General features: G+C 47.2%; 1 protein-coding gene across 3 annotated transcripts; it reads right to left on the reverse strand.

Moving 5' to 3' along the window:
* Positions 1-249: 249 nt before the first annotated feature.
* Positions 250-24,681, reverse strand: LOC135804621 (guanine nucleotide-binding protein subunit alpha-13-like). 3 transcript variants are annotated; one of them, XM_065318533.1, is made up of 5 exons: positions 23,603-24,681; positions 21,368-21,418; positions 20,928-21,083; positions 16,059-16,250; positions 250-775 (listed from the first exon to the last, which is right to left on the reverse strand). In XM_065318533.1, the coding sequence occupies exons 1-5, from the start codon at positions 24,056-24,058 to the stop codon at positions 497-499; spliced, it is 1,134 nt and encodes a 377-aa protein (XP_065174605.1). In that variant the 5' UTR covers positions 24,059-24,681; the 3' UTR covers positions 250-496. The 3 variants fall into 3 exon arrangements, with proteins under 3 accessions (XP_065174605.1, XP_065174606.1, XP_065174607.1); XM_065318534.1 differs by lacking the exon at positions 250-775 and adding an exon at positions 10,982-11,544; XM_065318535.1 differs by lacking the exons at positions 250-775; positions 16,059-16,250 and adding exons at positions 17,556-18,826; positions 19,175-19,354 and having other exon boundaries at positions 23,603-24,678.
* Between the last annotated feature and the right edge of the window lie 1,507 nt (positions 24,682-26,188).

The following is a 26,188-nucleotide window of genomic DNA, read 5'->3' on the forward strand; positions in this document are numbered from 1 at the left end:
TCATTCACGCTTTGCACTGCCGCCATTCACAACTTTTAGATTTGCGCCATGCTGCAGCTATTTACACTTTGCTTTGTGAGTATATAAACCAATACTAATCCAGATTTCTCATTAGTGTTTTCTGATGATCCCTTAGTGCGTGAAACTCGGAGTAAAAACACTTTCTCTGTCCTCCTATTGTTTGAACCAGCTCTACCACTCGTGATTGAGTAGATAGATAGATAGATAGATAGATTTTATATATTCAGATAGTGCAACAACAAGTAATTTTGTATTTGATCTCTTCTTGGATTCCCCAGAGGCTGGAAGGCCTGTCGAGGGGTTTCCATATCAACACGATTGACGCTGATATACATGTAAAAACCGTGACTAATGAGTAATGACCCACATTGCGTGACTAAAGTTCAGCATTATGACCGTGAACTGTCACAAGGCATAAGCGTATAGCAAGTGCACAGCCAGCATGTTGTACAGCACAGCAAGCATACACCAACCATTAAAGTAGGCCTGAGCCTCTCTGGCAACACCTACACTCGAACATGGTTGATCGAGCCGCTTCGAATACAAATTCCACGAGATCAGTGTCGGTGGTATTGACGAAATGAGAATGCATATGGATCCGCGGCGACGTCATTTCTCTCAGCTCTGGTGTACAGATGCTCTTCTTCAAGTAGGTATATACAGCTTGGCGATCACCAAGGCTAGTGCTGTCGTCATCCACTGCAGTTGCCATGTAACCGTCTAGACAGCCGCCAGCATCCTTGGCAGCCTTCACCTGTGCCCACACAGGAAGAGAAGATATGTGAATTAGGCAAGGAGAGCGAGCGAGCGAGAGCAAGAGAGCAAGAGCGAGAGAGAAAGCGAGAGAGCAAGCGAGAGCGAAAACGAGAGAGCAAGCGAGAGCGAAAACGAGACAGAGAGCGAGAGCGAAAACGAGACAGCGAGCGAGAGCGAAAACGAGACAGCGAGCGAGAGCGAAAACGAGACAGCGAGCGAGAGCGAAAACGAGACAGCGAGCGAGAATGATGGAGTGAGCGATAGAGCGAACTAGAGCGACAGAGAGAGAGAGAGAGAGAGAGAGAGAGAGAGAGAGAGAGAGAGAGAGAGAGAGAGAGAGAGAGAGAGAGAGAGAGAGAGAGAGAGAGAGAGAGAGAGAGAGAGAGAGAAGAGAGAGAGAAAGAGAGAGAGAGAGAGAGAGAGAGAGAGAGAGAGAGAGAGAGAGAGAGAGAGAGAGAGAGAATGAATGAGAGACAGAAAGACAGACAGAGACAGAGACAGAGAGCACATGCGAGAAGAAGAAGAAGAAGAAGGAAAGTAATTCGCACCAATAAAACTGGTGGGTAAAAAAACCGTCTCGACTGTTTTTTAGGCAGTGACGGAGAAAGTAAAAGGAGAAAAGAAAAAGAAAAAAGGAAGCGGATGCCACTGTGGGCCAATGCCTGAGGTTGAGCAAAAACGGTGAAGGCTAAAAACCTCTTCAGAGCGGGAGCAGGCCAGTGCTCAGCGTAGTGCAATATGGACGGGACTCTTGTAGTGAAGTTGTGGACGAGACTGTTGTAGTGAAGTTGTGTTGTGGCGTCTTGCAGCTAAACAGCAGCTTGGTGCAGCGAAAGCATACAGCGAATGGCAGCGCGCAGTGTTGTGGCTTTGTGCAATAGTAGCTCTATGCGACGAAAGCATCTACTGATAGACTCGCTCCAGCGCGGCGCAGGACAAGCAAGTAAACTAGAAAAACGAAAAAAAACTAACGAAAGCTCGACTTGGTTGGCGAACACCCACCCCCGGCCCTTTAGAAGCCGGTGTGGCGAGTTAAAACCAAGATTTGAAGGGTACCCAACTATCCTCGCTGGGTGGCTGTCCGCCAACCAAGTGCCAACAAACGGCCTCTCGGGGACTTTTAAAACAGTGGCCAGTCGCGCCAAGCCTTCTCACGTCGCCTCAGCCAGATAACGTAGCTGGAATTTAGTGCTGCGTTTCTGCAGTTCCTTCTTATTTGGCGCTGTTTTTCCTTACAACAGCCTAATGCCCGTGCCAAGCCGTCCAGGCTGCTGGAAATGGCTCCTCTAGCTCCCACCTCTGCTGTGAGGGCCTCGACTTCCCAGCCATTCTTCACACACTCCTGTTTGAGGTGGCGATACCGTGACAGCTTCTTCTCCCTGGACTGGATGATGCGGTCTTCGCTACACACCGTGAGTTCCAGCCAAAGAACCCTTCTCAATTTCTTCGAGAAGAGAACTATGTCTGGACGACACGTGGTAGGTGCAATAAAGTGTGGGAATACCAGCCTCTCGTCCAGATCTGAAAGAAGCTGCCAATCATGTGATCCTGACAAAAAACCATCGCTCAGACCTTTCCGCTGAGGCAACTGGCCATGGGGGATGTTTTGACCCGGTTTACAGAAGGTAATGTATGTACCATTAGTGGGAGTTTGCTCGGTATTTGACGACTTTTGCTTTGCTGATACTATTTCTGTCATGAATTTACTGATCTGTTTCAGGACGTTGTCATGGCGCCACGTGTACCTTCCTTGATGGAGTGAGGAAGGGCAGGCGGTGAGAATGTGCCTCAGTGTTGATGTCCGCTGACAAAGAGGGCAATTCTGGTCCACAACAGAGTTGCCCCATCGTCTCAGATTGTCAGGCGAAGGCAGAGTATTAAGTATCGCGTTCATTTGGAACGATATCGTCCTTCCATAGCCCTCGTATAAGAGTTTCCGCCATGTCATGTCCTCGAACATTGTGTCTGCCCATTTGGTCCAGGCCCCTTGCATTTGTAGGCCCTTTAGGTGCCGGAGCTGCTCCTGGCAGTCGCCTTCTCTGACTGTATTGAGGATTTGTTTCCTTGGTTTTACCACGCGTGCTTTTGGTGTCACAAAGCCCAGTCCGGCTCTGGGCGGTCGCGAAGCAGGCGTGTCCCATACGGCCGTTTCGGCACATTCCAATTCCACAACCGGCGAGAACCTACGGGTGAACGTTTGTTCTTGTTTTCTGTGATGGCAATACAGTTGAGCGATGTTGTGGTCTTTGCTGTGCTTGATAATGTGCCATTTAATAGTTTGCTGCTGCTTCCATAGTGTTGTGATACACATGAGCCGGAGGCCTGGCCTTTCTCGATTTCCGGTGAAGAGGATGGCGGTGTTTGCAGCCTTGGGTAGGCCTGCCCACTTTTTAATAAAGGAGAGGCTGATGTGATGAAGCATTTTTGCAAAACTGTAACACAGGTCAAGTATCTCTAGGTGCCATGATATTTTCGGGATGATCAGATGTTGATAGAGCCAGAGTTTCTGGTGACCGACAAGGTGGGTTTCATGCACCAGTTTTAAGAGGTATCTAGTAAGGTCAACGAGATCTTTGCGTTGTTCCTCCTCTTTCATATTGTCCGTCAAATTTCTCCCCAGAAATTTGAATTGCCGACCATTTAGCGGCGGTACATCCTTGCCGGATATTGTAAGGCCGGGGTCGAAACAGGTGTACTTGTTGTTGATTAGTTTCGCCGCGTAGGTCCTGCATTTATGCGGGGCAGCTTTCATTTGAGACCAGGACAAAAACTTGTCCACAACATCTAGCTTCTTTTGTGCGCCATGGGTTCTGTTACTAAAAACGGCTAAATCATCTGCGAAACCAGTGTTAGAAGCAGTGATATCCGTCTGCTTGAAATTGTATGAAAGTGCCTGTAGGGGTTTTGCCTGGAGGGCATCGAGGAGGACTTGGAAGGTAATATTGAACAGTACTGGGGACAGTGGGCATCCCTGAAACACACCGATACTGTACCGGAACGTCCGGGTCTGGGGCTTTCGTACGGAAGCAGTGAGATGTTCGTAGTAAGAAAATACAAGTCTTCTGATTTTCAGTGGGATATGGTACCGATGCAATGCCGCTTGAATTAAATTGTGCTTTACTGATCCGAACGCGTTCTTTAGGTCTATCCACACAATGGCTATGGAGCGCTTGTTCCTCTTCGAGTCTTTCATGGCTTCGCTACACAGAGTAGCATGCTCCACACAGCCTGACATTCCCGGCAGGAAACCTTTCTGTGTCATGCCATCAAAATACTCATTCACCAACATATGGCGAGTTAGTATCTTGGACAGCATGGCAAAGAAGATCTTACCATCGCAGTTGGAGAGAGCGATTGGTCGGAACTTTGCTGGATCTGACACACTGTCACTTTTAGCAATTAGTGTAACGGAGGCGCACTGCCAAGATCGCGGGATGACACCAGTCTTCCAAACTGTTTCGAAGATGCTGAAAAGGATATTGTGCAGGCATTTGCATCGTTTCCAGATTATGTACGGAATACCGTTTGAACCAGGAGCTGACTTGTTCCTGCATTTTCTTAGGGTATTTTGAAACAGGGTCCATGTTGGACTCCCGTCAGTTAACGGAGTGGACGGTTTGCTCGTGGCTGGAGAAAAATCCGGCAGGGAGAAAGTTTGACCACGTTCCGGGTCTTCATACAACTTGGAGAAGTAATCAAAACAAGTCTGTTGTGAGAATTCAGGATTGACGGGCGTTCCTTTCCGGGATAGCCGTTTGGCGAACTTATGGGGGTCTCGGAGGAAGGCAGAGCGTTGCTTTTGTGCTTCGCGATCCTGCTCGTGTGTTTTGATGATTTTCCGCAGTTTTTTGATGTCCTTCTGCACCCGGTTATAATCCTTTCTGAGGATCTCAACCACATGCTCGTCTAATTGGTCCCTTGCTCGGTATTGTTTTCGTAGGGCGCGGCGCTCCATGTAGAGCTCCGTTAGGCATCTGGATTGGCGTGGTTTGGTCGACTGGCGCTTTGGAACTGCAGCCAAGGCGGTGTAGTCAGTGAAGAAAAATCTTAGGAAAGACGTTAGTTGACCTAGGGATTCATCAGGGTCAGCATTCTTGATTTTTGACAGAGGAAAATGGCGCTTAATGTGTTGCTCAAGTTGTTGGTCTGCTTTTGCCCAGGCAAGGCTAGACCTTGGCAGGTACAGTTTGTTATTGGGTAGATCCTGATCCGGTTTATCATCATTTGCATGTAACACTTGCTGGGAGCTATGCTCCATCGTCTCGGCTGTGACAATGTTGCCGTCAGCGCTGTGCTCAGGAGGCGGGCTGACTGGGTTGGCAACATCCGTGTTACCACTCCTATTGCTAGGGGTGAGCGGAATGTCAATTCCCTTACTTAGGTAAACCTTACAGGATTTAAGGTGACGTGCCATGTTAGACTTGAATATGTTTTTCATGCAATGCGGACATGGCTTTTTACTAGCACAGTCTTTCAAACTGTTTTGGTTGTTGGCTGCAGCGGCAGCTATTGGTTGCTTTCCCGCAGGCGCAGCCCCTGGTTCTGCGGAAAGTTTGATGCATTTTTTCGTCTGATAATGACGACTTAAGTTGTAGGCGTGGCTCAGGGTGCTTCCGCACCTATCGCACACCACTCCACCTAGCTGCGAATTCGAAAAGCTACGGGCGGCCATCGGCTTTGACACGTCACTACCAGACCCGTAGCTCTCCCGGGTAGTTGGCATAGGTGGAGGGTCTGGACTTGATGGGCAGTCCAGGGAGGGGTTATGCTCCGGCCGCTTTCGCCCCCTCGGGCCAGCATCTCTGCTTATAGGACTTGTGATAAGAAGGTTTACAGTCTGAAGGGGTATCAACCCGTCAGACCGGGTGTAGCGCTTTGCTACGGTGTGGTGACGCTGGGCGTCTAGTGTACTGGCAGGTGAGCGCCAGATTTTTGGGACAGATGGGCGTCCCAATGTTGGCTGACAGATGGGCGTCAGCCAAAATACGGCAGAATGAGGAAAGTAATTCGCACCAATAAAACTGGTGGGTAAAAAAACCGTCTCGACTGTTTTTTAGGCAGTGACGGAGAAAGTAAAAGGAGAAAAGAAAAAGAAAAAAGGAAGCGGATGCCACTGTGGGCCAATGCCTGAGGTTGAGCAAAAACGGTGAAGGCTAAAAACCTCTTCAGAGCGGGAGCAGGCCAGTGCTCAGCGTAGTGCAATATGGACGGGACTCTTGTAGTGAAGTTGTGGACGAGACTGTTGTAGTGAAGTTGTGTTGTGGCGTCTTGCAGCTAAACAGCAGCTTGGTGCAGCGAAAGCATACAGCGAATGGCAGCGCGCAGTGTTGTGGCTTTGTGCAATAGTAGCTCTATGCGACGAAAGCATCTACTGATAGACTCGCTCCAGCGCGGCGCAGGACAAGCAAGTAAACTAGAAAAACGAAAAAAAACTAACGAAAGCTCGACTTGGTTGGCGAACACCCACCCCCGGCCCTTTAGAAGCCGGTGTGGCGAGTTAAAACCAAGATTTGAAGGGTACCCAACTATCCTCGCTGGGTGGCTGTCCGCCAACCAAGTGCCAACAAACGGCCTCTCGGGGACTTTTAAAACAGTGGCCAGTCGCGCCAAGCCTTCTCACGTCGCCTCAGCCAGATAACGTAGCTGGAATTTAGTGCTGCGTTTCTGCAGTTCCTTCTTATTTGGCGCTGTTTTTCCTTACAACAGCCTAATGCCCGTGCCAAGCCGTCCAGGCTGCTGGAAATGGCTCCTCTAGCTCCCACCTCTGCTGTGAGGGCCTCGACTTCCCAGCCATTCTTCACACACTCCTGTTTGAGGTGGCGATACCGTGACAGCTTCTTCTCCCTGGACTGGATGATGCGGTCTTCGCTACACACCGTGAGTTCCAGCCAAAGAACCCTTCTCAATTTCTTCGAGAAGAGAACTATGTCTGGACGACACGTGGTAGGTGCAATAAAGTGTGGGAATACCAGCCTCTCGTCCAGATCTGAAAGAAGCTGCCAATCATGTGATCCTGACAAAAAACCATCGCTCAGACCTTTCCGCTGAGGCAACTGGCCATGGGGGATGTTTTGACCCGGTTTACAGAAGGTAATGTATGTACCATTAGTGGGAGTTTGCTCGGTATTTGACGACTTTTGCTTTGCTGATACTATTTCTGTCATGAATTTACTGATCTGTTTCAGGACGTTGTCATGGCGCCACGTGTACCTTCCTTGATGGAGTGAGGAAGGGCAGGCGGTGAGAATGTGCCTCAGTGTTGATGTCCGCTGACAAAGAGGGCAATTCTGGTCCACAACAGAGTTGCCCCATCGTCTCAGATTGTCAGGCGAAGGCAGAGTATTAAGTATCGCGTTCATTTGGAACGATATCGTCCTTCCATAGCCCTCGTATAAGAGTTTCCGCCATGTCATGTCCTCGAACATTGTGTCTGCCCATTTGGTCCAGGCCCCTTGCATTTGTAGGCCCTTTAGGTGCCGGAGCTGCTCCTGGCAGTCGCCTTCTCTGACTGTATTGAGGATTTGTTTCCTTGGTTTTACCACGCGTGCTTTTGGTGTCACAAAGCCCAGTCCGGCTCTGGGCGGTCGCGAAGCAGGCGTGTCCCATACGGCCGTTTCGGCACATTCCAATTCCACAACCGGCGAGAACCTACGGGTGAACGTTTGTTCTTGTTTTCTGTGATGGCAATACAGTTGAGCGATGTTGTGGTCTTTGCTGTGCTTGATAATGTGCCATTTAATAGTTTGCTGCTGCTTCCATAGTGTTGTGATACACATGAGCCGGAGGCCTGGCCTTTCTCGATTTCCGGTGAAGAGGATGGCGGTGTTTGCAGCCTTGGGTAGGCCTGCCCACTTTTTAATAAAGGAGAGGCTGATGTGATGAAGCATTTTTGCAAAACTGTAACACAGGTCAAGTATCTCTAGGTGCCATGATATTTTCGGGATGATCAGATGTTGATAGAGCCAGAGTTTCTGGTGACCGACAAGGTGGGTTTCATGCACCAGTTTTAAGAGGTATCTAGTAAGGTCAACGAGATCTTTGCGTTGTTCCTCCTCTTTCATATTGTCCGTCAAATTTCTCCCCAGAAATTTGAATTGCCGACCATTTAGCGGCGGTACATCCTTGCCGGATATTGTAAGGCCGGGGTCGAAACAGGTGTACTTGTTGTTGATTAGTTTCGCCGCGTAGGTCCTGCATTTATGCGGGGCAGCTTTCATTTGAGACCAGGACAAAAACTTGTCCACAACATCTAGCTTCTTTTGTGCGCCATGGGTTCTGTTACTAAAAACGGCTAAATCATCTGCGAAACCAGTGTTAGAAGCAGTGATATCCGTCTGCTTGAAATTGTATGAAAGTGCCTGTAGGGGTTTTGCCTGGAGGGCATCGAGGAGGACTTGGAAGGTAATATTGAACAGTACTGGGGACAGTGGGCATCCCTGAAACACACCGATACTGTACCGGAACGTCCGGGTCTGGGGCTTTCGTACGGAAGCAGTGAGATGTTCGTAGTAAGAAAATACAAGTCTTCTGATTTTCAGTGGGATATGGTACCGATGCAATGCCGCTTGAATTAAATTGTGCTTTACTGATCCGAACGCGTTCTTTAGGTCTATCCACACAATGGCTATGGAGCGCTTGTTCCTCTTCGAGTCTTTCATGGCTTCGCTACACAGAGTAGCATGCTCCACACAGCCTGACATTCCCGGCAGGAAACCTTTCTGTGTCATGCCATCAAAATACTCATTCACCAACATATGGCGAGTTAGTATCTTGGACAGCATGGCAAAGAAGATCTTACCATCGCAGTTGGAGAGAGCGATTGGTCGGAACTTTGCTGGATCTGACACACTGTCACTTTTAGCAATTAGTGTAACGGAGGCGCACTGCCAAGATCGCGGGATGACACCAGTCTTCCAAACTGTTTCGAAGATGCTGAAAAGGATATTGTGCAGGCATTTGCATCGTTTCCAGATTATGTACGGAATACCGTTTGAACCAGGAGCTGACTTGTTCCTGCATTTTCTTAGGGTATTTTGAAACAGGGTCCATGTTGGACTCCCGTCAGTTAACGGAGTGGACGGTTTGCTCGTGGCTGGAGAAAAATCCGGCAGGGAGAAAGTTTGACCACGTTCCGGGTCTTCATACAACTTGGAGAAGTAATCAAAACAAGTCTGTTGTGAGAATTCAGGATTGACGGGCGTTCCTTTCCGGGATAGCCGTTTGGCGAACTTATGGGGGTCTCGGAGGAAGGCAGAGCGTTGCTTTTGTGCTTCGCGATCCTGCTCGTGTGTTTTGATGATTTTCCGCAGTTTTTTGATGTCCTTCTGCACCCGGTTATAATCCTTTCTGAGGATCTCAACCACATGCTCGTCTAATTGGTCCCTTGCTCGGTATTGTTTTCGTAGGGCGCGGCGCTCCATGTAGAGCTCCGTTAGGCATCTGGATTGGCGTGGTTTGGTCGACTGGCGCTTTGGAACTGCAGCCAAGGCGGTGTAGTCAGTGAAGAAAAATCTTAGGAAAGACGTTAGTTGACCTAGGGATTCATCAGGGTCAGCATTCTTGATTTTTGACAGAGGAAAATGGCGCTTAATGTGTTGCTCAAGTTGTTGGTCTGCTTTTGCCCAGGCAAGGCTAGACCTTGGCAGGTACAGTTTGTTATTGGGTAGATCCTGATCCGGTTTATCATCATTTGCATGTAACACTTGCTGGGAGCTATGCTCCATCGTCTCGGCTGTGACAATGTTGCCGTCAGCGCTGTGCTCAGGAGGCGGGCTGACTGGGTTGGCAACATCCGTGTTACCACTCCTATTGCTAGGGGTGAGCGGAATGTCAATTCCCTTACTTAGGTAAACCTTACAGGATTTAAGGTGACGTGCCATGTTAGACTTGAATATGTTTTTCATGCAATGCGGACATGGCTTTTTACTAGCACAGTCTTTCAAACTGTTTTGGTTGTTGGCTGCAGCGGCAGCTATTGGTTGCTTTCCCGCAGGCGCAGCCCCTGGTTCTGCGGAAAGTTTGATGCATTTTTTCGTCTGATAAAGAAGAAGAAGAAGAAGAAGAAGAAGAAGAAGAAGAAGAAGAAGAAGAAGAAGAAGAAGAAGAAGAAGAAGAAGAAGAAGAAGAAGAAGAAGGAAAGTAATTCGCACCAATAAAAATGGTGGGTAAAAAACCGTCTCGACTGTTTTTTAGGCAGTGACGGAGAAAGTAAAAGGAGAAAAGAAAAAGAAAAAAGGAAGCGGATGCCACTGTGGGCCAATGCCTGGGGTTGAGCAAAAGCGGTGAAGGCTAAAAAGCTCTTCAGAGCGGGAGCAGGCCAGTGCTCAGCGTAGTGCAATATGGACGAGACTGTTGTAGTGAAGTTGTGGACGAGACTGTTGTAGTGAATTTGTGTTGTGGCGTCGTGCAGCTTAACAGCAGCTTGGTGCAGCGAAAGCATACAGCGAATGGCAGCGCGCAGTGTTGTGGCTTTGTGCAATAGTAGCTCTAAGCGGCGAAAGCATCTACTGATAGACTCGCTCCAGCGCGGCGCAGCACAAGCAAGTAGACTAGAAAAACGAAAAAAAAGCGAACGAAAGCTCGACTTGGTTGGCGAACACCCACCCCCGGCCCTTTAGAAGCCGGTGTGGCGAGTTAAAACCAAGATTTGAAGGGTACCCAACTATCCTCGCTGGGTGGCTGTCCGCCAACCAAGTCAGGGTTAGGGTTAGGGTTAGGGTTAGGGTTAAAATAAGAAGAAGAAGAAGAAGAAGAAGAAGAAGAAGAAGAAGAAGAAGAAGAAGAAGAAGAAGAAGAAGAAGAAGAAGAAGAAGAAGAAGAAGAAGAAGAAAACAGAGGAAGAGAGAAAAGGGAAGAGAGAAATGCAGAGACACAGAGTGAGAGAAATAGATAGATACTGATATGATAGATAGATAGATAGATAGATGGATGGTGAAGGGTTCAAGGGAAAGAGAAAGACAGCGGGGCCGTAGTACCCGACCCGGCCAGTCTGGCCATGGTCAAACCTTATTTCAAAAAAGTCGACTAAACCGATTCGTGCAAAACTGGTTCTTTGTCGAGAATGATAACCATTTCTGACCAAGTATCCCATTTGGCTGTACCACCGGAAGTCCCAGTGCTACGGCCCTGGTTGATGGTAAACGCATGTATTACTTGTATTCTGCATGCACTGGCAGGCACTACGCCATAGCTAAGGCAGGGAAAGTGTTGAGGCTTCCGAAGTTGCAGTTTCCATAGAAACTGAGTACGCTAGATGAGCATAGTCACAAAGCAGGGGGGCAGCAAACTGATATGCCATGCATTCACACGGTCATGTAGAGCATGTATCACAACATTGCACATGTGCACATCGTGACTAATGGCAGTAAATGGCCCATAGTGGGTGACTAATGTTCAGCATTATGACCGTGAACTGTCATAAAGCACATGTGTATCACATGCATAGCAAGTGCACAGCCAGCATTTGCACAGCCGGCAAGCGCACACCAGCCATTAAAGTACGGGGCCCATGCCTCTCCGGGAAAGACCCCACTGGAACATGGTTGATCGAGCCGCTTCGAATACAAAATCCATGAGATCAGTGTCGGTGGTATTGACGAAATGAGCGTACACCGAGATATCCGTCATTTCTCTCAGCTCTACTGTGCACATGCTCTTCTTCAAGTAGGCACATACGGCTTCGCGATCACCTAGGCCAGTGCTGTCGTCATCCACTGCAGTTGCCCTGTACCCCTCTAGACAGCCGCCGGCATCCTTGGCAGCCTTCACCTGTGCCCACACAGGAAGAGAAGACAGCCATTGCCGCATGTGGATTAGGCGATGAAAACACTTGCATGCAAAGGAGATGAAAAATTTACTTCTACAACTACACGTCTCGCTTCAAAACTCTGAAGGATGCCTCACACAGGTTAATTCCATCGATGTCATGAATACCCGTTAGTCACGGCATTGTGTGCAGGATTCAACCTCGTCACATCGATCTGTATCTTTTTTAAATTATTTTATCATGATAGTGTTGGAACTCAACTCTGCCATAATTCCATCACGCCACAAGACCAAGGGACAAGTAGATGAAGGACGGCATTTATTGGGATAGACGAGAGACGAAACATAAGACTACAGTTCTGGTGATGACAAGAGACGGATAGTGAGAGAGAGAGAGAGAAGGAGTGCTAGACAAAGGGCCTGGATAGCTATGGCAATTACGGGCGTGCAAGTAGCTACCCAGGCCAACAGAACAAAAGGTGAGTATGGGGTGCATGCAGGCCAGCAGCAGGAAGAGGATACAGGAGAAGGCACCTAACACTAGTATAGTTCAATATCATCTAATCATCATCCCCTGACTTGAATCTATCCGGCATGAGCAAACCTTTACTTGAATCTATCCGGCATGAGCAAACTTGTGGGTGGACCTAGTGGATCCACTGACTTGAACGCAGCAGTGCTTTATATTAGTAGTAGCAACTTCAGTCCAAAAATTAAAATTAGAAGTACGGCCAATAAATTACTCGAACAGATAGAGGCACACCTGCAGAACATACCCTGAACATTTCATGGGAATATCTTGCCTAATATCAGAGTTACGAGGCCACAAAGTTGGTATGCAATCGTCGGAGACCATGTATGCAACTACTGCATGCAGAGCGATGGCACAAAAGTAAGTTTCTCCGACTTCATGAATATCATGCGCATACACAGTGAATGCATGTACGATATGTGGGATGTCCGTGTTGTTGGAGAATGGCGGAGAGACCGTTGTGGATGTGGGATGAGATGTGTTCTGCTTCGATGGATCGATATAATCAGCTCCTGCTCAAGCACACCCACCGCATACCTGCCAAGTATCCAGATTTTTTTCGGGATTATCCCGCAATTTTTCCGCGATCCCGAAATTCCTGTCGATTATCCCGAAATTCATTGTACAAGAAACAAGCTTGATATTGTACTTGGAGCACTTCACATGACTTGTCACAGGCCAGTAGTTGTCCTTATTGATTCCAGACCTCCATAGTCTGCAGTACCAGTGCTCCTTCCAGAAACAGTCCCTGAAAAACCTCCATTTTTGAGTCTTGAACATGGGTAAGTGTGATCTGATGATCACCATCAATCATCATGATGATCGAAATGTTGGTGCCATCAAAAGTTGAAAAAGGGTTTTTTTCGAAAAAAATACGACATCCCGAAAAACCAAGGCTAATCCCGGGATTCTGCCATGGCGATCCAGAAAAAGCGCTCTCAGTACTTGTTATTGGCAGGTATGCCACCGTCTCGACATGATGAACTATAGCGACCATGGATTTACAAGCCAGCGGTTTGCTTGCTCAGCCATGCCGAGCCCCTCAAGTAGTGCACTTCAATAGCCAACTTAAGCCGCTGATCACAAACTATTCAAACGGCTAAAACGGCTACAGCTACGGCTACCTTACCGTGAACCTATCTGAACTAATCCGAGGACGCTGAACACGATGCTGACATGGTTATTGACGGGCAAGGAGGTAGTTGAGATGCCGAAAATTCGCTTCGAAAACTAAAAAATACGGGGCGATGTATCAGAAAAATGAGAAAATCAACGAACCAGGGCATGCGACACACAAAGCTGTTCATGTATGCTTGCCCATTACACAAAAATCGAAGTTGCTTGGCAAAGCAATAACGACGTGTAGGAAAGTGTAGAACGCCGAGAGAAAACTTGTTCACACCACCCCTGCACCATACATTCATGCGACGAAGGATTTCTGCCTTTTGGTCACGTGATTAAAGTCGCTACTATTAACCTTTAAAATACACAAAAATGATAGATAACAAATATTACTGCTGAAACATCCCCTGCTATACACATGTAGTACAATGCTTGGTTTGGGGCAGTATCATCAACTTTTTGAAGTTTTTGCTTCTCTTCTTCTCTTCCATTTCACTTGTATTTGTCCATATACCTAGCTAGGTGTGCAAGAATGGACGGATAGAAAGCCAAAGATAAATATATAGGACATTATAACATAACTTGTAGTTCCTTGGTCCGTTTTTTCTATAAGTACGCCTAGGTAAGAGTTGTTTCAAGCAGTCCCCAATCCATTGTTCCGTAGATTCACTGATGACCGTAATAAGAAATCAGTTCTGAACAAATCCTCTCGTTCTTTCTTGTTGTGTGCCCTGCAATCATCGTTTTACATTGTACTAATGCATGTTGACAAAACGGAAATCATGCGGCATACGGCGAAGTTAGTCCTCTTTGTTGCTGTAATAAACAATACCCGTTATCGATGGTTTGGCCACTCGCAACGGCAGACACCAGTCCTTTAGTCGGCCTATATCTTCCGGCCTATCAGCCTTTTCTCGGCAATATCATGATACTCAGTTACTGGTACTTAACTTGTCCCAATCGATCTACATGTACATGTAAAACTAGACACGGTGCGGAGGTAGTTACTACACTGGAGCAGATTATCACGATGATGTGTGACCCTGTGATGCAATGCAATCAAGCAAAACACTCCCATGATATAACAAGCAGGGTTCTAGCCAAAGGGGGGGGGGGAGGGGGCGTAGCCCCCGCCCCGGTGAAAAAATGCCGCCCCCTACTCATTTTCCGATTTTTGTGTTTTTTTCGGGCCATATTACGAAAATGCATGAGTCACCGATCAACGTACCGGCTACCTGCGTCTGATTTGTGTGAGCTAGACAAACTCCAAGCAAGATTCATCAGGTCGTACTTGCGACGGCGTAAGTTTCGATTCGCCTTCGACACGCCAAAGCAAGATCTGAACGCATTCGCCAAACTAGAATCACTGCAGTACCGTAGACAATTCATTAGCCTAGTTACATTGCACAAGTTTATTTTCAAATACCGGAACACCTTGGCTCAGTTCAGTTTTAATATTTCCCGTAGTGAGAGACGCCCCAACAAAATTATCCTCCCCAAAGCCTTGACAACATCCAAATCACTTTTTTTATTCAAAACCTCCCTTTTATGGAATTGTCTCCCACCCACATTGACTTCGGAATCTTCTGTCCATGTATTCAAGAAAGAGCTGCGCAAACATTCTTGTCAGTATTCATGTCTACTCGCTGGCATGCCGTTACCCTGTTCATCGTAGTCCTCCCCCCCCCCCTTCCCAATCTGTACTCTCTTATACCATCATCCTTCAATGCGACAGACCCCACGATAGGCGGTCAGCCTTTGGGTCATCCTAATAAAGTTATTATTATTATTATTTGTAAGAAAAGTCGCAAAAAGTCGCAAAAAAATTCGCAACCACTACTTCGTATTATTAATGCGATTAATAGTATAAGTGAAGCGGACATTACAAAATGATGAATGAGAATACATGTATCTAAAATGGTTGTTCCTAATCGATTTTCTTGAGACTATCATCAGGGAAAATCGTCTCACAATAGAGGCTATACGGAGAAACAAACTACTTATAGGTTATCGGATAGTGGGAAGTATACAAGGTGAGGTGTGAAAAAAAACTAAAGTGGGAGAGAAGACGAAAGAAATTAGAAGAAAAGATGTGAGAGTGTTCTGACGGTGTGAGCTACTACAAACGGTGAGTGAAATGAAGGCGTGGAAGCAGGTGAATGTGATAGAGTGAGGAACTGTGAGGTGTAGGTGTATGCGAATGAATACGTGTGTGAATGCTAGGTGAAGAGTCTCAGTTTTGTGACATTTTCTTTCTGAATGCATAGATTAGGATTGTGTTTACGGATGAAAACAGCTTCTAATACCTTAAGTTCACGAAACCTACGAGCACGACACAAAACAGTGAAGCATGCTAATTTCTTTCGTCTTCTCTCCCACTTTAGTTTTTTTTCAAACCTCACCTTGTATACTTCCCACTATCCGATAACCTATAAGTAGTTTGTTTCTCCGTATAGCCTCTATTGTGAGACGATTTTCCCTGATGATAGTCTCAAGAAAATCGATTAGGAACAACCATTTTAGATACATGTATTCTCATTCATCATTTTGTAATGTCCGCTTCACTTATACTATTAATCGCATTAATAAAGTTATTGTCTCCTCGTCGCCTTTTCATTTACTTCGTATTATTATTATTATTATTATTATTATTATTATTATTATTAAAGACCTGATTGTCGGGAGTGACGTCGGGGGTACAGGGGCGAAGCCCCCATACGTTGCATTTTGTGTAGAAAGGCAATTTTGGAAAATAGAAAAATGGGTTACCGGTAACTGTTTCCCCGGCCCGCCCCTTACTATTTTTACCTGGCTAGAACCCTGAACAAGTCATAATTACATCAACTGACGCTACCAAACGCACCTTTTCATCCATCAAGTCCACTTTTGTGAAGAATATCACCTTGTCAGCGAATCCGTGGAACTTGTGAAATTGCACGACTAGCTCCTCAAACATTTCACGGCTCCGGCGACCATATTCATCACCATTGGGTTTAATCCGAAATGCATCCTCATACAGGTCATTGGCAGATGTGAAGAAAAATACTGACTCCACCTGTAGGGATCGAAGAGAGAGAGAGAGAGAGAGAGAGAGAGAGAGAGAGAGAGAGAGAGAGAGAGGGGGGGGGAGGGGGAGAGAGAGAGAATGACACATACACACACATGCACGCATGCGCGCACACATGTATGCACACACATGCACCCACAATCACACACACGTACATACACAAACACACACACACACACACACACACACACACACACACACACACACACATGTGCGTGGGTGGGTCCAAAATATTAAATCTATGGGGGGGGGGGTGCATGTAGGATTTTGACACCCTTATTCACCAACACGGTAGCAAGCATGCATCCGTATAGACCCCTAGTTGCAAGCATGCATCTGTAAGGAGTCACTAAGGACCCATTCCATGTTCCAACAACCAAGGTAACTATGGCTGCAGAAGCATACGAAGAGGACAAAAGGCCCTGAGCATTGTATACGGGTCGGATGCATGCAATTTTGGATGCCGATTTGAACTTTCGTGGACGACGCACTGTGAGATTGTTGCCCCTCAGTGCGTACTGCACCCCGGGTTGCCATAACAGGGCTTGGGAACCTCGAAGGGGCCGGTTTATAACACCACCCTCACCCCATCCAAGCATTCGCTCATATGTACACTTCCACACATACATGTACAGACACTGATAAGGTGTACCCATGGCCAATAAAGAAAGCTACATACTGCAGCCTCAAGTGAAGGGTACCGACGCACGTTTTATGGCAGTAGAGGTGTGCCGTCATTGAAATCCGAAAATAAAGACGTGGGGAATACTATAAGTAGTGGTCTGAGTTCTGGTTCACCACCGCAATGCAAAAACATCACGGCACGCTTCGCCAATCGACATCAAGCACATGAAGGCATGCTGCTTTTTTCCCCCACAGTACATCCCGTACATTATTCAGAGCGACTTGGACACGTTCAAATTGTGACTAGTGTTAGTAGCCCACCATTACTCGATTCAAGCAGCGACGCCGGTGCAGTGACCACACACACCCACATATGAACACATTCCGATCCATTGATTGCTCTCTTGTTGTGGATGGAAGTACATGTACAAGTAAGAGCATGGTACTATACATGTATAACCCAATACTAGCTCAAAACTAGTATTAGATAAACCTTGTTATAGTTCACGCGTGTTGTTAGATTGACAGCATAAAACCAGGCGGAGGACACTGTGTTCGGAAACAGTGACCTTACTACAACCTTACGCGGTTGGCAGAGCCCCGGTCCTCCACCTTGTCTCATGCTGTCAATCTAACAACAAGTAAGAGAATCCACCCGCAACAAGAACGCTGTGAGCAATAGCCTTTAGTATAGTGGCTATCATAAGAAGGTCGTGGACAGAGAAATACGGGAACTGGCGTAAATTAGAAATGAGAACACAATTGCATGCATTCACAGCTTCCCACAGTTACGTTCTGACAAACCGGCCTACGATAAGATAGCGGTCGCTGAGTATATACAAGTTAATAAGCACGAGACCACCTCCAGTCACAAATCGGAACGAAGAATAGCTGCACTGTTAGTGAAGTCCTGCATCAGGCTGGCTATTGAGCAAGAGAAAGAGTTCAACGAAGGCCGGCTATTCTACAAGAGACGCGGTGCATGTCAGTCAGACAGACAGCGCGCACAAATACAGCACAGAGCACCTCCTGAACGCTGCACGCGGTTCAGTGTGCCACAGCAATGCTGTGGTAACAGGATTCGAGTCGTCAAAGTTCTAACAGAATTGCAATTGGTCTCAACGGTGAGTGGCGCGTGTAATCGTGTGATGGCATGAGATTGTAGGTTCTAAGACTACTACATAATCATTGATCGCTCTATTTGATCATGGTCTATTCCAATGGAACAATAAGGCATGGTATACTTTTAGAAATACCCTAGTCAGAGCACACAAGTTGAACTACTACAACCTAGTTCAGTCACAAGACAACACGCCCACATCTAGACAAAGAAGAGCTACATTTGTTTGCCAACAAACGGGTTCTTGTTGGCAGAAGACACAGCTTGAGCAGCTATGCAGCACGGGAAGCACAGCCACACACACAAACACATCTGCAGTTGCTGCAAGGTGCAAAACAAAGAGGAGTTTTGCACACAAACGTTGGCCAGCACAGCACATGTTCCGTCCGCCAAGATTCCGGCACAGGCTTCCAGCGGGTTGGCCAACTTGAGCTGACGGTGCTGAACAATGCGGATACGTTGTGCTGCCAGCCTAGCGAGACCAAGCCTAACGTACCAATGCTGTGGTGCACAGCAAGTCTGCATCACGCTACACTCATTTAACTTAGAAGATCGAACCACGAAACAGATCCAGTTTGTCTCAGTCCAACATCAGCTCCTCAAGGTTACCTTCGAGGATGGTGGTGCGAACAGCTTCAAAGACAAACTTGATATTTTTCGTGTCCGTTGCCGTTGTGAAATGGTGGAAGAGCAGTTTCTCGCTGTCCTTGCGCTCACGGCCAAACCTAGACACTAAATACTTTTGCACATCGTTCAGGTTGTGCGGATCCGAACTCGCCGGGAAATCAGCATGGTAGTCGGCGATGTTGACCACTTTCACCTGGGGAGCGGGGACACAGGATAAGACGAGCATAGCAAGATGAGAAACTCGCCAACCCGTATGGAGCAACTGCGGTATAGCCAAGTGTAAAACTGACACCACAGTAAGGAGTCAGTTGATACCCCCTCTCAAATGTTCATCTAGGAATTGGGGAGAGCATTGAAGCAATACAGTTACGTGCTACCACGGCATCCCAGAATTGACCGTTGAATAGATGTGTATGCAAATGCACTGAATTCTCCCATCTGTAATCATGTATTGACGTGATTGGTAGTAGAGGCCAAAACTACTCAACCATGCAGTAAACCTCTCAAAAGCGAAAGATCACAGCAACACTTTTTTGCTCACCTTCTGCTCCAGCAAATCCGACTTGTTCAAGAAGAGGATTATCGAGACATTTCTGAAGCAGCGGTTGTTAGCGATCGTGTTAAATATCTTCAGGCTCTCGACTAGGCGGTTGGTGGTGCGGTCCTCGACGAGTGTGGTGTCGAATGCGCTGCTAGACACGAGGTAGAGTATGGACGTCACCTGCATGCCACCACAGCAAAAGAAAACACCGCACCAGCCACAGAAAAAAACATTGAAGAGGACTGTGGAGAAGGAAAGCATGAGATGGCGACTTAGCATCCAAAAAATCCCACCCCCGTGCTGCTATGTTCGCCTCTGCGTGTCCGACTCACACTTTCAAACAACACAAGGAATCCTGGAAGAAACAACTGACTTCTTCCTGAAACTCAAACGAATATAGAATGAGCTCACGGGCAAGGTTGCCCTGACCCGTGGCAAAGCGGTTTCTAGAGTTGGCTTGACAGTTTGCAATAGTGTGTGTTGCTGGCCGTGCAGCTAGCGGTAACATGGAATCCAGGGCCTAGCACCATCGATGCATCAAACGGCAAAACAAGCAAGAAGGCACGACGTGCATGATCAATGCCGTGACGACCATCCAAGGAACCAGGTCTGACTGGCACATGATTACTGCAATTGACATGGAAGGGAAAAGAGTGACCGAAAAGACCTTGGACTGGAAAGGCGTAGAGAAGGAAAAGAGTGACCGAAAAGACCTTGGACTGGAAAGGCGTAGAGAAGGAAAAGAGTGACCGAAAAGACCTTGGACTGGAAAGGCGTAGAGAAGGAAAAGAGCTAACATCTCCCAAACTCATTACACCCGCACAACAGCTGACTAGGAAAGCACTCTTCCTCGGCGTGCACTGCCATGTCCAGCAGAGCGTGCTGTTTGACCACAGCTCAACACAACCACCCATACCCGACATGACGATGATTTAGCACTGCTACCATGAACCGCGGACACGACAAACCCAGGACTAGACAAAACACGAGATGAGACGCGAGATGAGACGAACCCAGGATATGGCGACACCGCGGAAAAGACAAAACTACAACCAATATTCTTGTGTACATATCATCACGGCCAACACAAACTGACTTGGACAATTTGAACTCTTGCAATTGGCAGGCCAAACTGCGAGTCGTGAATGGCCTGAACTCGGTTATGATAAACTTTTTGGGCGTGCAAGGATAGAAGGCAGGAAATAGTCGCTATAGTCTGCCACTTTCTGGTACGGATACTGTTTCTATGGACAATGTCACCCAAGCCTTATCTCGGAAGCAGCGGGTAGGTGACGGGTCCAAAATCAACTGTCACCTCACGTGACCTTCATACGGCTGGTGCAGCTGATCCAGCAAAAGTTTGGCTTTCCCATTCAGCCTGCATGGCGGATTTTCTAATGGGCGCTACGCATACAGCGCGAGTCATCGGATTTTTCGAATGGGCGCTAAGTGCGCAGCGTGAGTCGCTAGTGCACGTGCAGCGCTGTGCGGCGAGTCCGCGACTTCGCCAAAGCATCTCAACAGATGATGTAATTGCATAACCTGTATACAATACCTCCAGGGAATATAACATGACAAGTATGGTACGCCCAGGGTACTTTATACAAAAATCTCATTGTACCTCTCCTGGCTCAAAGGTGGTTTATCTTATCCCAGCCTTACTATAATAATAACGTATGAAAAGCACCCTGTAAGGCAACCGTAACATACACTGACTGTGTAGAAGAATGGGCATTCACTCAACATAACTCACGTCGTCAAAACATTGAAACCACTTGGTCCGCTGCGATCGCTGTCCACCGACGTCTACAAACTTGAACGGCACTTTCTTGACGGCAAGGTCATACTCGTGAATTCCCCGAGTCGCTTTACGGGAACAGAGCACATCCTGCTTGGATGGTAGATATTCCTGTGATACACACAACAGCAAACAGAGATCATACTGCTAGCTCGAGTATGTGCTGCTCTGACAAGGTTCCATGGCCTACTATCAGGCTACTGTCGTTCGGTCCGCAGGCCAGACCCCCCCCCCCCTCTCTCTATATATATCATTCTCTCTGGCTGTCTATTCGCCTGCCTCTTCAAGGCCTCGTTCTTCTCCCTAGCTGAGGAGACTTTCCAGGCACCGTGCCACTTTGTAGAGCCAGCTAGAGATAGTGATATCTGAAGTGACAGTGCAGGCCACACTCTTACCGGTGAGCTTAGTGTCTTTATCTGCTTGAAGAAGTACTCTGTTGAATCACCCTGTGGCACACAAGAGAAGACAACACTCCAGCCATTGGTCACATGGGAGCAACAGTACAAGGCAGAGCAAGGCAAGGCAAGGTGGCGGATGCAAACGTGTGGTCGCATCCACCATCCCCTTCTACTGCAGATTGAAGCACACGGGAATGGGTGTGGCTATAAAGGAAGTTTGAACAGCACAACCTACGCACAAAGTCAATATTAGAAGATTTGATCACTTGAACAGATCTTTATATTATATTTTGCCAGCGTACACTGGACCCTTCCAAAAGGGGGTTAGGCACAAAACCCCAGGTGCGCACTTCAGGGGTGGCCGGTTGGGGGAAGGGGTTGCATTATGCTCTGGCATGCATTTCAATTATCATATTTCCTGAAACGAGGCCCCGCGCTGAATATAAGCACTGCCCTGCAACAAACCCCGGGGTTGAGACTTGAGAGGTGATCGGCAAAAAAGTTCAACCCCCGCCTGACAATAACTTCTGCAGTGCTTTTTGACACATACTTTTTCATCGGCGTGCAAAGCTCAACGCGTCAACTACAGTCATTTATTGTACATTTTATACAGTCAGTCAGTAGACGCAGAAATCTCTGATCATCGGACTGGTGCTGATGCCAGCTAACATGGTGCTGATGCCAGCTAACATGGTGGTGCTGATGCCAGCTAACATGGCATTATGGTACAAAGAACAGGTATCTTCTAAAATTGAAGTGTTTGTGAGGTGGTATCATTGAGCTAAATTTTTAAGCCCTTCCCTGAAATAGGCCACATGCTTCGGAAAGCCTGACAATCAAGTCCCTCGGGTGTATTCCAAAAAAAAAAACAGTATAATGACAAAGTATGGAGAAGAACTTGTAATTTTAGAAACAGCCAATGCCCGTTGAAGGCAAACACAGCTACTGTCTTATCAGTGAAAATGAAGTATAGTACCTTGACCAAGTCAGCATCCACCTTGCCAAAATCTACACCCACTCCTCCCCAACCTTACATAACACCAGGCACGAACCACTAGCATCATCACTGTGACTAGCATCATCACTGTTGTCTGAATTGGCCAAACTGCCATGTAACTCGGAGTAACAGCAAATATAATAGCCTCTCTCCATTGCAAACTAATACATGTACACATGTTGCTTGCCACAGTGCACTTATACATGTACATGTAAGTAGCACAGAAACATAATCCCCCTGCTGCTGCTGTGTGTTTGTTCAGCACTATCGTTTGTAGAATGGAGGCGAGTTCATGTCTGGGGACTTGTGGGGAGCCTCCACAAGTAGTGTTTGAGTATCCTCACTATCCTGGATTGTATCCTGCTGCTGCTACTATCCCTCTACACAATACGCTATCATGCGATGTCACAATCAGTGTGGCAAGCTGCACAAGGATTGCGAGGACTGGAATGACCTGGATCTGTAGGCAAGCCAGTTCGTGTAAATACACCTATGAAACTGCAAGGATCACCCCCCCCCCCCCCCCCCAAAGAATAAACACTCTAAAACGTAAAGACAACTGAAAAATATTTTGTGTGACAGTCAATTTTTTCTTCAGACTTTTCCGTTCGCATCTTTCCCTCAAACCAATGAATATTTTTGTTGTGTGCGTAGTAACTATACTAAACTGTAGTCAGGGCCATGACTGTGTCCTCCCTAGGCTAAGGCTGAAGTGCTTCACCTGGGGGACGCTGAACTCCAAGTGTGATACATTATTTTCACTTCACTGTTGTCTAGGGTGGCAATTAATCTGATGCACAGTGGAGAAACACTGGAATTCTTCAACAGTAACAAGGCTACTATTGCCACAACAAGCAGCAATAAAATCATTTTGGTGTACAAACACACAAAATAGGATCACCCCATGCCCAGTCACAAACGAGAAATGTCCACTGCCTACTTGTGCACGTGTTCTTCTGGGTGTATGCATGGTATGATTGTGGAATCGTTACGCGAACAAACGTACACTTCCAGGTGCGCGCAAACACGCAGACATGGAGAACACACGAACAAAACAATACCGCCCGGGTGCCATTTCCTTTTCGCATCAACGACTGTTTCTGTCCCAGGTCACCTATTGTCAAAGAGAGGAATGACATTGATACGCTACGTGATACACGTCAAAAGCTGAAACATTCTCTAGTACGCATTAATTTCTACTCCATTCCGACTCGCGGGGAGCGCTCAGCACTTACGATGTGGAATTGACTCCGTCTGGCGAACGTCGCCTGAATGCCAGAGTCCAACCACAGCTCCTCCAATGCCGCGAAATACGGTGCCATATCACTGTACTGCTCCACATTGCTAGGCGCAGCGGCAATAAGGTCCGCATGTCTTGCGTTGCCCTCGTCGCCCCACGGAATCTCGGGGTCCGATAGGAGCTCGCGGGCCTGGATTAGAACTTTGCCCGCTTTCATTATATTGGTGTAGATCGTAGACCGAAATTCCTCGCAGTCGGCTTCCTTGAAATCTTCACCATGGATGATGCGCATTTGCTTCAAGAAGGTGCTCTTTCCCGACTCACCAGCTCCCAGTAGCAGCACTTTTACCGTTCTCCTTAGAGTATCGCGCTGTGCTATCAGCATCTTGTCAATATCATCGCTGCGTTTCTTGGAGTCCGGATCTCCACCGTTGGACGCACAGCATGCCATTGCTCCTTTCGCTTGCAAAGGCAGTCACTACAGGACACTGCCGCTGCTGCTCCAGATGACGATGACGCAGTGTAGATCTACCGCTTGTTGGTCGGAGGATCTAGGAGGCTCGGAGCTAGCTGTGCGCGCAGCAACAGAACTCTCCCGGATCGTGCCAGGCCGTCTCGGGTGCGTCGCACTCCCCAGCCCCTTTCTCGAACTTGAAATATTATCCTGCAGTTGGTTAGTAGGAGTACTGCGACCAATGCTCCAAGAGCATACTTCCCACTGCCAGCAGCCACTACAATACCAACGTATTGCTGGGCGCTACAAGCAAATACGCTGCTTGCTGATGCTGCTCTCCGGTGGAAGCGACGCAGTTGACAACGCAAATAATTCCAATACTTCACTTTTTCAACCAGGCCGTTGGCGATACGCGCAAAAGTGAGAAAGATCGCCACTTCGTGCACTGCACGGTAAGTATTGCAAGACGATTTGTGTGCACGGGGTACTCATTAGGACAATTATTGGGAGTTGTCACAAGAAGAAACACGACTGCATCGTAACACATACGAGCAGAAGTGGGGACTGCCCTTTTGCTTGTCTTTGACTTTGGTCGCTCGGATGGCCGTTGCTTGCCTCAGCTCATTTATTATCATCCTTTGCAGCTAGCCTGATCTAGGCAAAACCGTGAAAACGTCAGACTCAGAACTAGAAATCAAGACTTTTTCTGCACCATTGCAGTATGCATGGTATGCATTTGGCTGCATGCGCATATGCAGCCGACATTTTTTTCAGGTACTGACTACTGTACCTGGGATCTAGTCGGTACGTACATAGATTGACATGGACATAAGTCATTGTAATGGCAACTGATACTCACAACTGGCGAATACATGTCATGAGTGTCAGTATCCATTGGCATTGATTATCGCGCAGATGTATTGATTATCGCGCAGATGTACAGTAACTGTTACTACCTTCTACAACAGTACACTACTCACTAGTATTATTATTATTTATTAATATTTTGATAGGGCAATCCCCACAGACTCAAGGTCTTCTTACAGTATTAGCATCACTATCTAGTATCTAGGCTACAGTCCAGAACAAGTGGTAGATCTACAGTCAGTAGAGTCGTGCGCTTAAGACTCGTGACGTGGAGCCCAAGAACGTCCAGCCTGGAATACTAGGAACGGCACAGCCTAAAACGGTTTAAGAACGACGGTGTTGGTTTTCTGGCAGCTTGTGGGATACATTATGATCCCTGAGTATGGATTGTTTCTAAGAACGTGCTATAACAGTTATTTACCCTCCCCCCCCCCCCCCCTGTGTATTTTCTGTAATCTTTTGTTTCTGTGGAGCGCTTGGGTTGCAATGAAGCCGAGACCCTATGGTCAGTCAAGCTGTCCCTGCCTCTCCCCCACTCCTGCCATTCCATATGTCTCATCGCTGCCTTGCTGCTTTGTGCCGTCAAATGGTGTGTGTTTTTTTTGTAAAAATAAATAAGAATAAAAAATAAATAAGAATGCAGCTAGATTACCGAAAAATAAGAACGTCCCAGGCCAACCCCTTGGAAACAACGTTCTTGGGCGCGCGACTCTACTGTAGTGCGTACGAGTGGTAGTGGTAGATAACCATGGCATGAGTGTGTCGATACTCAGAGTGTTCTTGTAGTACTTGTCTTTAGTCTTTTGACTTATCAGTGCCAGCAAGTGGAGCAAGACATGCTGTACAAAACAGAGGGAGAGGAGGTCTACCCCACCCATGGGTCATCATGTACAAAGTCATGCAGAAACACTCTCATTGAACCCAGACACACAAAAGACAATAGGAAATGATCCACAACACTGCCGTGCTGTACCAAGTTCAATACATGTACAGTGTTAGCTATTTTCCCTCTTGGTCGTACATGCACCTCCTCGTGCGCCTAGCGCCTGTACGCGTGCATGTACATGTTGCATTTGCCATTAAAAAAATATCATTATTTCACACATAGTTTTTCCTGTTCTTGTCGCATACTGAGGAGGTTTTCAGACATCTCGGATGAAAAAAAAGTGTCTGTACGTTACTAGTATGTTCATACATGTGCATGCACTGTATGTGCGCTCCATGATCAGCCATGGATTCGTCATCAACCTGTACTACAAC

Source organism: Sycon ciliatum, chromosome 1 (assembly GCF_964019385.1).
Source record: "Sycon ciliatum chromosome 1, ocSycCili1.1, whole genome shotgun sequence".
In the NCBI taxonomy this organism is placed as follows: Eukaryota; Metazoa; Porifera; class Calcarea; order Leucosolenida; family Sycettidae; genus Sycon; species Sycon ciliatum.